Genomic DNA, 18,922 nt, shown 5'->3' with positions numbered 1-18,922 from the left:
GTCCTGTTGTTACATCATCACATACCATGTCACATCATGTCCTGTTGTTACATCATCACATACCACGTCACATCATGTCCTGTTGTTACATCATCACATACCATGTCACATCAGGTCCTGTTGTTACATCATCACATACCATGTCACATCATGTCCTGTTGTTACATCATCACATACCATGTCACATCATGTCCTGTTGTTACATCATCATATACCATGCCACATCATGTCCTGTTGTTACATCATCACATACCATGTCACATCATGTCCTGTTGTTACATCATCACATACCATGTCACATCATGTCCTGTTGTTACATCATCACATACCATGTCACATCATGTCCTGTTGTTACATCATCACATACCATGTCACATCATGTCCTGTTGTAACATCACCACATACCATGTCACATCAGGTCCTGTTGTTACATCATCACATACCATGTCACATCATGTCCTGTTATTACATCATCACATACCATGTCAAATCATGTCCTGTTGTTACATCATCACATACCATGTCACATCATGTCCTGTTGTTACATCATCACATACCATGTCACATCATGTCCTGTTGTTACATCATCACATACCATGTCACATCATGTCCTGTTGTTACATCATCACAAACCATGTCAAATCATGTCCTGTTGTTACATCATCACATACCATGTCACATCAGGTCCTGTTGTTACATCATCACATACCATGTCAAATCATGTCCTGTTGTTACATCATCACAAACCATGTCAAATCATGTCCTGTTGTTACATCATCACATACCATGTCACATCATGTCCTGTTGTTACATCATCACATACCATGTCAAATCAGGTCCTGTTGTTACATCATCACATACCATGTCACATCATGTCCTGTTGTTACATCATCACAAACCATGTCAAATCATGTCCTGTTGTTACATCATCACATACCATGTCACATCAGGTCCTGTTGTTACATCATCACATACCATGTCACATCATGTATTGTTACATCATCACATACCATGTCACATCATGTCCTGTTGTTACATCATCACAAACCATGTCAAATCATGTCCTGTTGTTACATCATCACATACCATGTCACATCAGGTCCTGTTGTTACATCATCACATACCATGTCACATCAGGTCCTGTTGTTACATCATCACATACCATGTCACATCATGTCCTGTTGTTACATCATCACATACCATGTCAAATCAGGTCCTGTTGTTACATCATCACATACCATGTCACATCATGTCCTGTTGTTACATCATCACATACCATGTCACATCATGTCCTGTTGTTACATCATCACATACCATGTCAAATCATGTCCTGTTGTTACATCATCACATACCATGTCACATCAGGTCCTGTTGTTACATCATCACATACCATGTCAAATCATGTCCTGTTGTTACATCATCACATACCATGTCACATCATGTCCTGTTGTTACATCATCACATACCATGTCAAATCATGTCCTGTTGTTACATCATCACATACCATGTCACATCAAGTCCTGTTGTTACATCATCACATACCATGTCACATCATGTCCTGTTGTTACATCATCACATACCATGTCACATCATGTCCTGTTGTTACATCATCACATACCATGTCAGATCATGTCCTGTTGTTACATCATCACATACCATGTCACATCATGTCCTGTTATAACATCATCACATACCATGTCAAATCATGTCCTGTTTTTACATCATCACATACCATGTCACATCATGTCCTGTTGTTACATCATCACATACCATGTCACATCAAGTCCTGTTGTTACATCATCACATACCATGTCACATCATGTCCTGTTTTTACATCATCACATACCATGTCACATCAGGTCCTGTTGTTACATCATCACATACCATGTCACATCAGGTCCTGTTGTTACATCATCACATACCATGTCACATCAAGTCCTGTTGTTACATCATCACATACCATGTCACATCATGTCCTGTTTTTACATCATCACATACCATGTCACATCAGGTCCTGTTGTTACATCATCACATACCATGTCACATCATGTCCTGTTGTTACATCATCATATACCATGTCACATCATGTCCTGTTATTACATCATCACATACCACGTCACATCATGTCCTGTTGTTACATCATCACATACCATGTCAAATCATGTCCTGTTGTTACATCATCACATACCATGTCACATCATGTCCTGTTGTTACATCATCACATACCATGTCACATCATGTCCTGTTGTTACATCATCATATACCATGTCAAATCATGTCCTGTTGTTACATCATCACATACCATGTCACATCAAGTCCTGTTGTTACATCATCACATACCATGTCAAATCATGTCCTGTTGTTACATCATCATATACCATGTCACATCATGTCCTGTTGTTACATCATCACATACCATGTCACATCATGTCCTGTTGTTACATCATCACATACCATGTCACATCAAGTCCTGTTGTTACATCATCACATACCATGTCACATCAAGTCCTGTTGTTACATCATCACATACCATGTCACATCATGTCCTGTTGTTACATCATCACATACCATGTCACATCATGTCCTGTTGTAACATCATCACATACCATGTCAAATCATGTCCTGTTGTTACATCATCACATACCATGTCACATCATGTCCTGTTGTTACATCATCACATACCATGTCACATCATGTCCTGTTGTTACATCATCACATACCATGTCAAATCATGTCCTGTTGTAACATCATCACATACCATGTCACATCATGTCCTGTTGTTACATCATCATATACCATGTCACATCAGGTCCTGTTGTTACATCATCACATACCATGTCACATCAGGTCCTGTTGTTACATCATCACATACCATGTCACATCATGTCCTGTTGTTACATCATCACATACCATGTCACATCAAGTCCTGTTGTTACATCATCACATACCATGTCACATCATGTCCTGTTTTTACATCATCACATACCATGTCAAATCATGTCCTGTTGTCACATCATCACATACCATGTCACATCAGGTCCTGTTATTACATCATCACATACCATGTCACATCATGTCCTGTTGTTACATCATCACATACCATGTCACATCAAGTCCTGTTGTTACATCATCACATACCATGTCACATCAGGTCCTGTTGTTACATCATCATATACCATGTCACATCATGTCCTGTTGTTACATCATCATATACCATGTCACATCATGTCCTGTTGTTACATCATCATATACCATGTCAAATCATGTCCTGTTGTTACATCATCATATACCATGTCACATCATGTCCTGTTGTTACATCATCATATACCATGTCAAATCATGTCCTGTTGTTACATCATCACATACCATGTCACATCATGTCCTGTTGTTACATCATCACATACCATGTCACATCAAGTCCTGTTGTTACATCATCACATACCATGTCACATCAAGTCCTGTTGTTACATCATCACATACCATGTCGCATCATGTCCTGTTGTTACATCATCACATACCATGTCACATCAAGTCCTGTTGTTACATCATCACATACCATGTCACATCATGTCCTGTTGTAACATCATCACATACCATGTCACATCAAGTCCTGTTGTTACATCATCACATACCATGTCACATCAAGTCCTGTTGTTACATCATCACATACCATGTCACATCATGTCCTGTTGTAACATCATCACATACCATGTCACATCATGTCCTGTTGTAACATCATCACATACCATGTCACATCATGTCCTGTTGTTACATCATCACATACCATGTCACATCATGTCCTGTTGTTACATCATCACATACCATGTCACATCATGTCCTGTTGTTACATCATCACATACCATGTCAAATCAGGTCTTGTTGTTTCATCATCACATACCATGTCAAATCAGGTCCTGTTATTACATTATGTCCAGTGACGCATCACACGTTATGTCACACCATGCCATGTCACACACACCACATCACCACTCATCCCACAAACACCACACCACACCACATCACATCACCACTCATCCCACAAACACCACACCACATCACCACTCATCCCACAAACACCACACCACATCACATCACCACTCATCCCACAAACACCACACCACATCACATCACCACTCATCCCACAAACACCACACCACATCACATCACTACTCATCCCACAAACATCACACCACATCACCACCCATCCCACAAACACCACACCACATCACATCACCACCCATCCCACACATCACCACTCATCCCACAAACACCACACCACATCACCACTCATCCCACAAACACCACACCACATCACCACTCATCCCACAAACACCACACCACACCACATCACCACTCATCCCACAAACACCACACATCACATCACCACTCATCCCACAAACACCACACCACATCACCACTCATCCCACAAACACCACACCACATCACCGCCCATCCCACAAACACCACACATCACATCACCACTCATCCCACAAACACCACACCACACCACACCACCACTCATCCCACAAACACCACACCACATCACCACTCATCCCACAAACACCACACCACATCACCACTCATCCCACAAACACCACACCACACCACATCACCACTCATCCCACAAACACCACACCACATCACCACTCATCCCACAAACACCACACCACTTCACCACTCATCCCACAAACATCACACCACATCACCACTCATCCCACAAACACCACACCACATCACCACTCATCCCACAAACACCACACCACATCACATTACCACCCATCCCACAAACACCACACCACATCACCACTCATCCCACAAACACCACACCACATCACCACTCATCCCACAAACACCACATCACATCACCACCCATCCCACAAACACCACACCACCACTCATCCCACAAACACCACACCACATCACCACTCATCCCACAAACACCACACCACACCACATCACCACTCATCCCACAAACACCACACCACATCACCACTCATCCCACAAACACCACACCACATCACCACCCATCCCACAAACACCACACCACATCACCACTCATCCCACAAACACCACACCACATCACCACTCATCCCACAAACACCACACCACATCACCACTCATCCCACAAACACCACACCACATCACCACTCATCCACAAACACCACACCACATCACCACCCATCCCACAAACACCACACCACATCACCACTCATCCCACAAACACCACACCACATCACCACTCATCCCACAAACACCACACCACATCACATCACAACACAGCACATCACAGCACATCCCCCACCACAGTACATCACCAGCCCCCACCTGAGCGGCCGTCAGTTCGTTCTGCAGGGTGTCGACGAGGTGTGCCTGGGCCTCGTAGTGCCGCAGTCTGTCCTGGATCTGGTCCTGTTGGTACTGCTGCTTCTGGGCTGCCTGGCTCGCCTCACGCAACGTCTGCACCTCCCCCTCCCGCTGCGCCAACTGGGGGCACATCAAATCAAATCAAATCATGGTGCTTAGATCCTCGCCTCATGCAACGTCTGCACCTCCCCCTCCCGCTGCGCCAACTGGGGGCACATCAAATCAAATCAAATCATGGTGCTTAGATCCTCGCCTCATGCAACGTCTGCACCTCCCCCTCCCGCCGCGCCAACTGAGGGCACATCAAATCAAATCAAATCAAATCATGGTGCTTAGATCCTCGCCTCACGCAACGTCTGCACGTCCCCCTCCCGCCACGCCAACTGGGGACACATCAAATCAAATCAAATCATGGTGCTTAGATCCTCGCCTCATGCAAGGTCTGCACCTCCCCCTCCCGCCGCGCCAACTGGGGGCACATCAAATCAAATCAAATCATGGTGCTTAGATCCTCGCCTCATGCAACGTCTGCACGTCCCCCTCCTGCTGCGCCAACTGGGGGCATGTCAAATCAAATCAAATCATGGTGCTTAGATCCTCGCCTCACGCAACGTCTGAACCTCCCCCTCCCGCCGCGCCACACACATCAAATCAAATCAAATCATGACGATCATGATGATCCTCAGCAGCCATCTGAAGTCTTCTGCACCTCCCCCTCCCGCCGTGCCAACAGGGGTCAGTAGGGGGGCGTGGCGGTGTGTGGTGTTGGTGTTCTGTGCTTGTTGGTTTGTTGTGTCTTTGTTTATGGTGGTTTACTGTAGCTTACAGTCCAGCCGACCGCACGGGGCCACATCAGGACTGTCAAACCAAGCAAAAGCTCAACCGTGTCAACACAAAACTGTCACATCAACATAAAAATACCAAAAAAGAAAGAAAAAACAAACAAAAAAAAACGAACAAAAACAAAACAAGACTGACCAACAAAACACAATTCATGACACATGTAAACCATTTAGCTCCTTAGGGCAAACAGGACTTGGCCTTGCTGAGGATGTCAGCCCTTCTGCTTCATTTATCATCCCCACATTACAAAATATTTTAAAAAATCATTAAAAAAACAACCACCTTCAAAGCCAAACAAAATATACATAACAAGGCCATACAGGCAAATAACACTGAGGAATTTCCAACTTCACTACCTAGTCACCAGAGCTAAACAGCACAGACAGTGCAAGTTCAAGGTCCCACAGCCTTTAAGGACACACAGGCAGTGAATTCCATTGACCTGTGTCAAGGACACACAGGCAGTGAATTCCATTTACCTGTGTCAAGGACACACAGGCAGTGAATTCCATTTACCTGTGTCAAGGACACACAGGCAGTGAATTCCATTTACCTGTGTCGAGGACACTGCCAAGGATGGCAGAACCCAATCCTCTCTCTGTGCCTTACTCAGACACAAAACCACTCCAAAAGCAGAGCCCTGAACCTTGCTTGTACACTGTTGAACACTGGATCAGAAGGCTTAACTCTTTCCATACGAACAGCGAAAGAGACGATGTTAACAGCTTTTCACCCCAATTACCATCATCAAAATATTGCAAGCGGAAGGCTCTTATACTGAAGAGGTGAATGTTGACAAAGAATACCACAATTCTGATGACGGAAGCTAAAGTTTGGGTCATTCAGACACCCACTGGACATCCGAGGGGTCTGTGTAGAGGAGAAGAGAGGACTGGCCGTACTGAGTGAGTTAACCGATTCTCTCAAAGGTGCCTCCTTCACACCCACACACACACAGCAAGAGACAGAGGAGGAGGAGGAGAGAGAGAAGTGGGGAGAAGGAGAACCTGGTCTCTGAGGTCGGTGAGCTCATCCTCCTGCTGGGCCAGTCGTGCCGACAGGTCATTGGTGGTGTGCTGGGACGCCTGCTGCTTCGTCACCAGCTCCATGTTGTCGTTACTCTGTCACACACACAATGTACACAAACACAGATGAACACACACACAAACACATATGTACACACACACACATGTGTACACACACACACACACACCTATGTACACACAAACACATATGTACACATGCACACACATTTATATGCACACACACACATACACATACACACACATACATTTACATACACACACATGTATACACATGAACATTCACACAATGTTCATAAATGCAAACACACACACACACACACTACCATGTGACTCACCAGCTTGACAAAGCCGTTCTGCAGTTCTGCCAGCTGGGCCTTCAGCTCCTTGTTCTGGGACAAGGCGCGCGACAGGGCCGTGCGGTCGCTCTGCACGCTCTCCAGTAGCGAGGTTCGATCCTCCACCTGCGACCCCATCTGCTCCACCTGCTGTTCCAGTGTCAGCACTCTCACTTCTCTCTCCTCCAGCAACCTGTGGTGACAGTGATACACAGGTGTGGTGATGGTGACAGTGATACACAGGTGTGGTGACAGTGATACACAGGGGTGGTGACAGTGATACACAGGGGTGGTGATGGTGACAGTGATACACAGGGGTGGTGACAGTGATACACAGGTGTGGTGACAGTGATACACAGGGGTGGTGATGGTGACAGTGATACACAGGGGTGGGACAGTGATACACAGGGGTGGTGACAGTGACACACAGGTGTGGTGACGGTGACACACAGGGGTGGTGATGGTGACAGCGATACACAGGGGTGGTGATGGTGACGGTGACACACAGGGGTGGTGATGGTGACAGTGACACACAGGGGTGGTGATGGTGACAGTGATACACAGGGGTGGTGACAGTGATACACAGGGGTGGTGATGGTGACAGTGATACACAGGGGTGGTGGTGGTGACAGTGATACACAGGGGTGGTGATGGTGACAGTGATACACAGGGGTGGTGGTGGTGACAGTGATACACAGGGGTGGTGACAGTGATACACAGGGGTGGTGACGGTGACAGTGATACACAGGGGTGGTGACACACATGGGTGGTGACGGTGACAGTGATACACAGGGGTGGTGACAGTGATACACAGGGGTGGTGATGGTGACAGTGATACACAGGGGTGGTGACAGTGATACACAGGGGTGGTGACAGTGATACACAGGGGTGGTGACAGTGATACACAGGGGTGGTGACAGTGATACACAGGTGTGGTGATGGTGACAGTGATACACAGGGGTGGTGATGGTGACAGTGATACACAGGTGTGGTGATGGTGACAGTGATACACAGGGGTGGTGATGGTGACAGTGATACACAGGGGGCGGGGGGGGGGGGGGGGGGGTGACGGTGATACACAGGGGTGGTGATGGTGACAGTGATACACAGGGGTGGTGACAGTGATACACAGGGGTGGTGATGGTGACAGTGATACACAGGGGTGGTGACAGTGATACACAGGGGTGGTGACAGTGATACACAGGGGTGGTGATGGTGACTGTCACCATCACCACCCCTGTGTATCACTGATGAATCGAATAAATACATTAAGATGAAACAAACATATGAAAAAAAGTCATGAAAATCACACGACTCCAACACACACACACACACACCAAAGTACACAACAAAGATAAGAACGATCACAGTCAAGATCTGCATACATGCACAACGCAGCACACACAGTATCTTACAAAGTGACCCAAACGGTGTACCTGCTGAGCTGTGCGTTGTCTCTGATCTGGGCGTCATGGCGATGCTGCAGGTCCTGCAGGTCTTGACGGAGCTGGTCCACCTCCTCCACCACCTGTCTGTGGGCCTCAGGGTCCACACCTGATGACTCGGCCACACGGGGCTCTGCTGCACTGGCTTCTGTCACACCACATCACACATTACATTACACACCACGTCACAACATGGTGGTGACACTTGGAGCTCTGCTGCACTGGCTTCTGTCACGCCACATCACACATTACACTACACACCACATTACACTACACACCACGTTACAACATGGTGGTTACACTTGGAGCTCTGCTGCACTGGCTTCTGTCACACCACACCACACATTACACTACACACCACGTTACACTACACACCACACATTACACTACACACCACATTACACTACACACATTACACTACATATCACATTACATGGTAGTGCCACATGGAGCTCTGGTGCACTCGTTTTTGTCACATCACACCACATTTTACATTACCCACCACACATACCACACACATCACATTACACACCACATTACAACATGGTAGTGCCACGCTGGGCTACACATCACACCACACATTACATTAGACACATTACACGATACACCACTCATTACATTACACACATTACACTACACACAACATATTACATTACACACCACAATACAACATAGTAGTGCCACATGGAGCTCTGGTGCACTGGCTTCTGTCACACCACACCACATATTACACACCACAAATCATGCTTTACACCACATTACTTTGCGCCCCATGTTACATCACACATTACGTTACGTTTCAACACGGTTGTGTCATGAAGGGCTCTGCTGCACTGGCTTCTGTCACATCACACCACAGTACACATTATAGTACACACCACACCACATTACATACATCGTCACATTACACAACACCTTACACCCCACATCACATCATATACATCACCTTGTACCCCACATCACACACACCAAATTACCACATCAGACTGCATACCACAGCGCATTACAACATGATAGTGCCATGCTGGTCTCCACCCCAATGGCTTCTGTCACACCGCATCACACACAGTATCACACAGCACATTACAACGCATCACACCACACCACAAATGGGAAGTACTGACCCAGTTTCCGTTGCAGCTCCAACAAAGCCCCTTCCATGTCACGGTGCTTGGACAACAGCTGCTCCCTCTCTTCTGACAATGACGAAATCTGTGACAAACAGTATATACCACTCAGCGACGTACACACAGAAGACAATGACGAAATCTGTGACAAACAGTATATACCACTCAGCGACGTACACACAGAAGACAATGACGAAATCTGTGACAAACAGTATATACCACTCAGCGACGTACACACAGAAGACAATGACGAAATCTGTGACGAACAGTATATACCACTCAGCCATGTACACACACACAAGACAATGACGAAATCTGTGACAAACAATATATACCACTCAGCCATGTACACACACCACATGACAATGACAAAATCTGTGACAAACAGTATATACCACTCAGCGACGTACACACAGAAGACAATGACGAAATCTGTGACAAACAGTATATACCACTCAGCCACGTACACACACCACATGACAATGACGCAATCTGTAACAAACAGTATATACCTCTCAGCCATGTACACACACACAAGACAATGACGAAATCTGTGACAAAAGTATATACCACTCAGCTACGTACACACAGAAGACAATGACGAAATCTGTGACAAACAGTATATACCACTCAACCATGTAAACACACCACAAGACAATGAAGAAATCTGTGACAAACAGTATATACCACTCAGCCATGTACACACACCACATGACAATGACGAAATCTGTGACAAACAGTATATACCACTCAGCCATGTACACACACCACATGACAATGATGAAATCTGTGACAAACAGTATATACCACTCAGCCATGTACACACACCACATGACAATGACGAAATCTGTGACAAACAGTATATACCACTCAGCCATGTAACACACACCACATGACAATGATGAAATCTGTGACAAACGGTATATACCACTGATTCTGACACTGTTATCTGCTGAACTCTTAACTCTTTGGATATCCAACCACCTGTGTGTGTACAGGGGACAGGGTGGGCAGGGGGGGGGAGGTGGGGCAGGGGGGGCAGGTGTGGCTGACCTGTTGTGTGAGGTGCTGCACCTGGTCCGACAGCTGCTGGGAGTGGTGCTGGTAGTGCTCACTGACCTGGTCCCTCTCCTGCCGCACGCTGCCCACCGCCTCCTCCAACTGGACATGCACACACACACACACACAGTGCAACACACACACAGGTATGGACACCAGTACACACATACAGATTAACGTGCGCGCACACATATACTCACACACATACATATACATGCATACACATACATACACAGAGTAACACACACACACATAGATTAACACACACTCACAGAATACACACACACACTCACACACACACACACATACCATTTGCACAACACACACACACAACATAAAGTACACACACCATAGACATGCACCCACACAAAAACACATAACACACACACACACACACACACAACATATACGCCCACACTGCCCCCACCACACACACACACATGACACACAAACACACACACAACATATACACCCACACTGCCCCCACCACACACACACACATGACACACAAACAACATATACACCCACACTGCCCCCACCACACACACACAACATATACACCCACACTGTCCCCAACACACACACACACACACACACACACACAAACACACACACATAACATACAAACACACACACAACATATACACCCACACTGCCCCCACCACACACACACACACACACACACACATGACACACAACAGTCCACATGATAACATTAAACAAACTGATCGAGTCTCTGTGTGTGTGTGTGTGTGTGTGTGTGTGTAAGTGTGTGTGGTGTAAGTGTGTGTGCGTGCGCATGTAGGAGCACATGTTCCCACGTGCGTGAACGCATGCGTACATGTAGGCAAGTGTGTTTTAGTGTGTGCAAGTGTCCATGCATGCTTGACGCGCGCGTGTGTTATCAGCACATCAGTGTAGGGGCAGACAACTGACCTGAGTCACTTTGAGCAGCAGGGCGTCCCTCTCTGCCTGCAGCTCCGTCATCATCTTCATGCTGCCTGCAGAGTTCTCACTCTCACTTGACAGCTGTCCACACACACACACACCAGTGTCAACACCCATGTCAACACCTACAGTGTCAACACCCACACCCGTGTCAACACCCACAGCGTCAACACCCAGGTCAGTGTCAACATCCATGCCCGTGTCAATGACCATGTCAGTGTCAACACCCATGTCAGTGTCAACATCGACACCAGTGTCAAAAACCATGTCAATGTCAAACACCCACATCTGTGTCAACATCCACATCTATGTTAACATCAACACCAAAGTCAACACCCACATCAAAACAATGTCCACACCTACAATCAGTGTCCACATTCACACCTGTGTCAACACCCACAACAATGTTTAACACCCACATCCATGTTAACATCAACACCAAAGTCAACACCCACATCAAAACAATGTCCACACCTACAATTAGTGTCCACATTCACACCTGTGTCAACACCCACAACAATGTTTAACACCCACATCCACGTTACCATCAACACCAAAGTCAACATCCACATCAACATCCATGTCACCTTCAGTGTCAACAGCGACAAGAAAGAGACTGGGTCAGAGGGGGGTAGAAAGGGGAGACAGTGATGCACACAGACTGCCAGTGACAACACTGAGACTGGAATAACAGACACACAGACACAGAGACTGTCGGAGACAGACACAGACACAGAGACTGTCGGAGACAGACACACAGAGACTGTCGGAGACAGACACACAGAGACTGTCGGAGACAGACACACAGAGACTGTCGGAGACAGACACACAGAGACTGTCGGAGACAGACACACAGAGACTGTCGGAAACAGACAGAAACTGTTGGAGAAAGACACAGAGAGACTGTCACAGACAGACACAGACACAGAGACTGTCGGAAACAGACACAGAGACTGTCGGAGACAGACACAGAGACTGTCGGAGACAGACACAGACACAGAGACTGTCGGAGACAGACACAGACACAGAGACTGTCGGAGACAGACACAGAGACTGTCGGAGACAGACACAGACACAGAGACTGTCGGAGACAGACACAGAGACTGTCGGAGACAGACAGAGACACAGAGACTGTTGGAGACAGACACAGACACAGAGACTGTCGGAGACAGACACAGAGACTGTCGGAGACAGACACAGACACAGAGACTGTTGGAGACAGACACACAGTCGGAGACAGACACACAGAGACTGTTGGAGACAGACACAGAGACTGTTGGAGACAGACACAGAGACTGCTGGAGACAGACACAGAGACTGTTGGAGACAGACACAGAGACTGTCGGAGACAAGACACACAGAGACTGTTGGAGACAGACACAGAGACTGTCGGAGACAGACACAGACACTGTCGGAGACAGACACAGACACAGAGACTGTCGGAGACAGACACACAGAGACTGTCGGAGACAGACACAGAGACTGTTGCAGACAGACACAGAGACTGTCAGAGACAGACACACAGAGACTGTTGCAGACAGACACAGAGACTGTCAGAGACAGACACACAGAGACTGTTGCAGACAGACACAGAGAGACTGTTGGAGACAGACACAAAGACTGTTGGAGACAGACACAGAGACTGCTGGAGACAGACACAGACACTGTCGGAGACAGACACAGACACAGAGACTGTCAGAGACAGACACACAGAGACTGTCGGAGACAGACACACAGACTGCTGGAGACAGACACAGAGACTGTCGGAGACAGACACACAGACTGCTGGAGACAGACACAGAGACTGTCGGAGACAGACACAGAGACTTTTGGAGACATACACACAGACAGCCACAGACCATGACAGACAGACAGGGAGACTGCCCTACCTGCTGTGCATAAATCTCTGCCATCTCTAATCTCTTTTTCAGATCCTCCACGCTGTCTTCCAGAGCAGAGGCTTCTGACGTCTGAAAAAAGACAAAAATCACATATATATATATATATCTACATATATGTACACATACATAAATTGCTACACACACATGTATGTGTGTGTTGTGTTGTGCATGTAAGTGCATGCGCACACACGTATGTGTGTGTATGCATCCATATGTTTTCCTTTCACCATGATTCAGCTTCCATGTTATGCAGTGTTCGTCTATGTTTCCTTGTTGTGCTCTGTGAGTGTGTATAATTCTGTTTCCATGACTATGTTAATTTACATGCAACGCTGCATCAATACGCTTTTCCATGTCTGTGCGAGTTTCCAGGACGTCTATGTATCTGAATAAATAAACACTTAATTCTACATGTAAACATACACACACACTTACACACACATGTATGTTTTCATTATGATGGACAAATCATGCTCTTTTTTCTTTTCTTTTCTTTTTTAACGTTTCACAGGCATTTACACGTCTTGCTTATTTTCTCGCTCAAGTATGAACGTTTGACGTTTTGTTAGCACTCACCTTTGAGCTCAGCTTTTCTGTCAATTCAGAAATCTGTTGTTGGTTTTCCTCGTTGTATTTTCTGGAACAAGAAACAGAAAACTATACAACCCACCACCACAGGAATGGTTTGAACGGCAGACCAACACACTCTGCCCCACTATACACTGGCTGGGATAGCAGCTCTGGGGTCGGGACACACCATGCAACTCACCACACCCCAGCTAGGAAGCAGGTGTCACCACAGGTTCTTCTTCTTCTGCGTTCACTCGTATGCACATGAGTGGGCTTTTACGTGTATGACCGTTTTTACCCCGCCATGTAGGCAGCCATACTCCGTTTTCGGGGGTGTGCATGCTGGGTATGTTCTGTTTCCATAACCCACCGAACGCTGACATGGATTACAGGATCTTTAACGTGCGTATTTGATCTTCTGCTTGCATATACACACGAAGGGGGTTCAGGCACTAGCAGGTCTGCACATATGTTGACCTGGGAGATCGTAAAAATCTCCACCCTTTACCCACCAGGCGCCGTCACCGTGATTCGAACCCGGGACCCTCAGATTGAAAGTCCAACGCTTTAACCATTCGGCTATTGCGCCTGTCACCACAGGTTCAAATCCCAGAAACCAGACACTGGATCATCCCCAGCCCCCTCCACTAGACCCTGGCCTGGTCTGGATGTTGGTCATTCTGAGGAGACAGTGAACCCAGGTCCCCTGTGCAGCATGTATTTTGCACACATGGAAGAACCCATGGCAACAAAAAGGTTGTTCCTTGGCAGATTTCTTAAGAGAAATCCACTGTGATAATAAAACAAGTGCACTTGCTGGCAGAAAAAATGGGTGGAGCTGCACTGAGAGCAGCCAGAATTTCACACAGGTAAATCCTTAGTGACAAACAAAACTCTGAAAAGTAAATGAATTATGAATGATGTGGATACTTATATAGCACCTATCCTCAGTGGGAGACCAAGCTCTAAACATGGTGTCATTTGCACAACAGGCTGCCTACCTGGGTAGAGCTGACTGACAGCTGCCACTGGGCGCTCATCATTGGTTTCCTGTGTCATTCAATCAGGTTTCAGTCACACAAACATACACTCTCAGACAGACATATAACATTAAAAAAACAACAACAATAATCATCTTAAGAAGGGACAGGGGTGGGAATGAGGTGTTAACAGCAGCAGCTGATAAACTTTGAGAAATTGAGACAGAAACTTTGAGAAATTGAGACAGAAATATGATGGCTCACTTATCATGATAAAACACCATATATTTATAGAAAGATTATTCAGCAAAGACACAGTAACTTCATGGTTATCGTTCATAATTATACAACTTATCAATACAAGAAAGACAGTTCCAAGATATACTTACGAAGTTTTATATAGCTCAAGTTTTAATCTGTCAATCTCTTTGGTGTTTTCTTTATTGGACTGAAAAGACAAAAAAACAAACGTCTGTTATATAAAAAATCCAACACACATGCACAGCCACACAGACATACTACATGTGTAAGTTTGTTGCCAGTGAAGAAACAAAATCTGTCTGAAAACGACTGACACAATCCACATATGTGGACATACAAATAATGCATACATGAACACAGGTTCACATGCATAAAAAATATACTGACATACAAACAACACATACACACAGAGACATACATACAACACATACACACAGAGACACATTACACATATACATACATACAAATACAACACAAATGCAATACACATACATGGACATACAAACTACACATCCACAAACTACACATACAAAGATACATAGATACACAGACACACTACACATATACAGACACATTACACATACAGACACACTACACATACATAGAGACATAGACATATTATACACAGAAATACACACTACAAAATCACAAACACTACACATACACAGACTCACAATCCATACATAGACACACTACACACACACACGCACACTCAGACATACAGACACACTTCACATACACAACACATACACACATATACACAACATGCACAGAGATACAATACACACACATAGCCACACTACACATAAATAATTCACTATCAGTGAAAACACCAGGCTGAACATCAAATCTAAGCAAACCCTTTATGTATGCACAATATCTCAAACCAGCGCTTTCCCCTATAGTTCCAAAACAGAGGATAACAACAAAGGTACAACTTCAAGGTAATGCAATTATCCTCCACTCCTGTTTGACAAAAGATGGGCACACCGTAGAGAAACATCTACTCCGAAAGGAAAACCAAGATACATAAAGGAAAACTAAAAAAAGTTCCTGCCTTTCAATTCCAGCACCGTACCCTTTAGATTAGAGACAACCACGATATACAATGATGAACCAAAAACCTCTTACTTTTGAATAATGGACAACTCATGATACATACCGTGGCATGCTGTATACCGGAGCTAAGCAGGAAGAAGATTACCCACTCACTACTACTGACTGCTAAGCTAATTTGAATAAACAAAAACAAAAAAACAGCAAAAAAACAAAAACAAAAAACAGGGGGGAAAAAATCATCTTACAAGCAAAATTTTGTTCCCACAATCAGCAAGAGTACTGTGCGTATAGAGATAGAAACTACTGGCAAGGTCACTACTGCTGTGTGCATACATAAAGGAGAGCGGCTCACACGCCCACAGAGAACCCAGACCTATTTGCTGGTACAGGCACTATTCACTGACATCCCTGACCTTGTCTGTCTGTCTGAACACTTTTCATCTCCCTTGCACCACTGAACGACAACCCCCCCACCTCCCCCTCCACCACCACCCCCTGACACAACCCCATGACCCCTCGACATGACCCCATGATCCTAACATGACCCCATGACCCACTGACATGAACCCCTCGACATGACCCCATGACCCCTCAACATGACCCCTGACATGACCCATGCAACACTGTCATGAACCCCTCCACATGACCCCTGACATGACCCATGCACCCCTGACATGAACCCCTCAACATGAACCCTGACATGACCCATGCACCACTGACATGAACCCCTCGACATGACCCCTGACATGACCCATGCACCACTGACATGAACCCCTCGACATGACCCCTGACATAACCCATGCACCACTGACATGAACCCCTCGACATGACCCCATGACCCACTGACATGAACCCCTCGACATGACCCCTGACATAACCCATGCACCACTGACATGAACCCCTCAACATGACCCCGTGACCCCCTCGGCATGACCCCATGACTCCCGACATGACCCACGCACCACTGACATGAACCCCACCCTCGACATGACCCTGTCACTCCATGACCCCTGGCATGACCCAATGACCCCTAACATGACCTATGCACCACTGACATGACCTCTGTGCCACTGACGGAAACAAGATGCAAGCAGTAAAGCCTCTGATACTGGTGTAACAGTCCCGCCCACCACCATCTACAGTCGTGCTGGTGGGGTGGGGTGGAGTGGGTTGTAGGTGAGTTGTGTTGTGTTGTGTTGTGTTGTGTTCCATTTTACTGCAATTGAGAAAATGAACAAATCCATGTGTCACTCTGCCTGATACCGTCTAAACAAACAGTATAGTTATCGATAACATGACATAAATTCTCTGAATGTTCATCACTGCGCCACATGTTTCCTACACAGAGCACTTACAAACTCACAGTGCCAAATTCGACAAACAAACCTATTTCTAAACTACACCTGTGTCAAATTTAAGAAATGAACCCACTTATAAACTACATCTGTACCAAATATGACAAACAATGCTACTCGTGAACACCAAGTGTGTCAACTTTAACAAGAAATCCACCTACAAACTACAGTTGTGCCAAATCTGACAAACTCATCCACTTAAAAACTGTGCAAAATCTGACAAAGCAGACCTCTTATAAACTACAACTGCGCCACATTTAACAAACAAACCCACTTATGAACTACAACTGCACCAAATTTGATGAACAAATCCCAGTTTATAAACAACAACTGTGACAAATTAAGTCGGAGTAGTTAAAAGAGTAGTGATCAAGAAACCACCACTGTTTCCAGTTCACTTCAGATACTGGCATGGAACAAGCAGACAAACATAGCACAGACACATATATGACAGTTAATTATCACACGCTCTATATATAAATATGTTTATACATGAATAAAAGAACAAAACAAAAATATGGTGAGGTGTTGGGGAAGTGTGCTGTTGAACTTACCTTTCCCAGCTGTTATAAAAAAATAAAAATAAAAAAAAAGGAAAAGAAAAACAATATATAGTCCACAGTTCAACA

At 45.6% G+C, this 18,922-nt stretch overlaps 1 protein-coding gene across 3 annotated transcripts in view; it reads right to left on the bottom strand.

Moving 5' to 3' along the window:
- The window catches only part of LOC143289723 (golgin subfamily A member 2-like), a 49,857-nt gene that overhangs the window by 11,516 nt on the left and 19,419 nt on the right, over window positions 1-18,922 (bottom strand). For 2 of the 3 annotated variants that reach the window (XR_013056267.1, XM_076598796.1), the window contains exons 10-19: window positions 16,008-16,066; window positions 14,645-14,705; window positions 14,057-14,137; window positions 12,156-12,248; window positions 11,214-11,321; window positions 10,158-10,245; window positions 9,025-9,181; window positions 7,589-7,781; window positions 7,215-7,328; window positions 5,326-5,484 (exon numbers count right to left, since the gene is read on the bottom strand). Coding sequence is in view for 2 of the 3 variants with exons in the window: in XM_076598796.1 (XP_076454911.1) it covers window positions 5,326-5,484; window positions 7,215-7,328; window positions 7,589-7,781; window positions 9,025-9,181; window positions 10,158-10,245; window positions 11,214-11,321; window positions 12,156-12,248; window positions 14,057-14,137; window positions 14,645-14,705; window positions 16,008-16,066 (1,113 nt within the window). In the remaining variant the exon portion in view is untranslated. The remainder of the gene's footprint in view (window positions 1-5,325; window positions 5,485-7,214; window positions 7,329-7,588; window positions 7,782-9,024; window positions 9,182-10,157; window positions 10,246-11,213; window positions 11,322-12,155; window positions 12,249-14,056; window positions 14,138-14,644; window positions 14,706-16,007; window positions 16,067-18,922) is intronic. The other variant, XM_076598797.1, reaches the window with a different exon arrangement.

This window comes from Babylonia areolata, chromosome 14 (genome assembly GCF_041734735.1).
Source record: "Babylonia areolata isolate BAREFJ2019XMU chromosome 14, ASM4173473v1, whole genome shotgun sequence".
NCBI lineage: Eukaryota > Metazoa > Mollusca > Gastropoda > Neogastropoda > Buccinidae > Babylonia > Babylonia areolata.
Note: the sequence above shows the minus strand (reverse complement) of the source record. Positions and strands in the feature narration are given on the sequence as shown.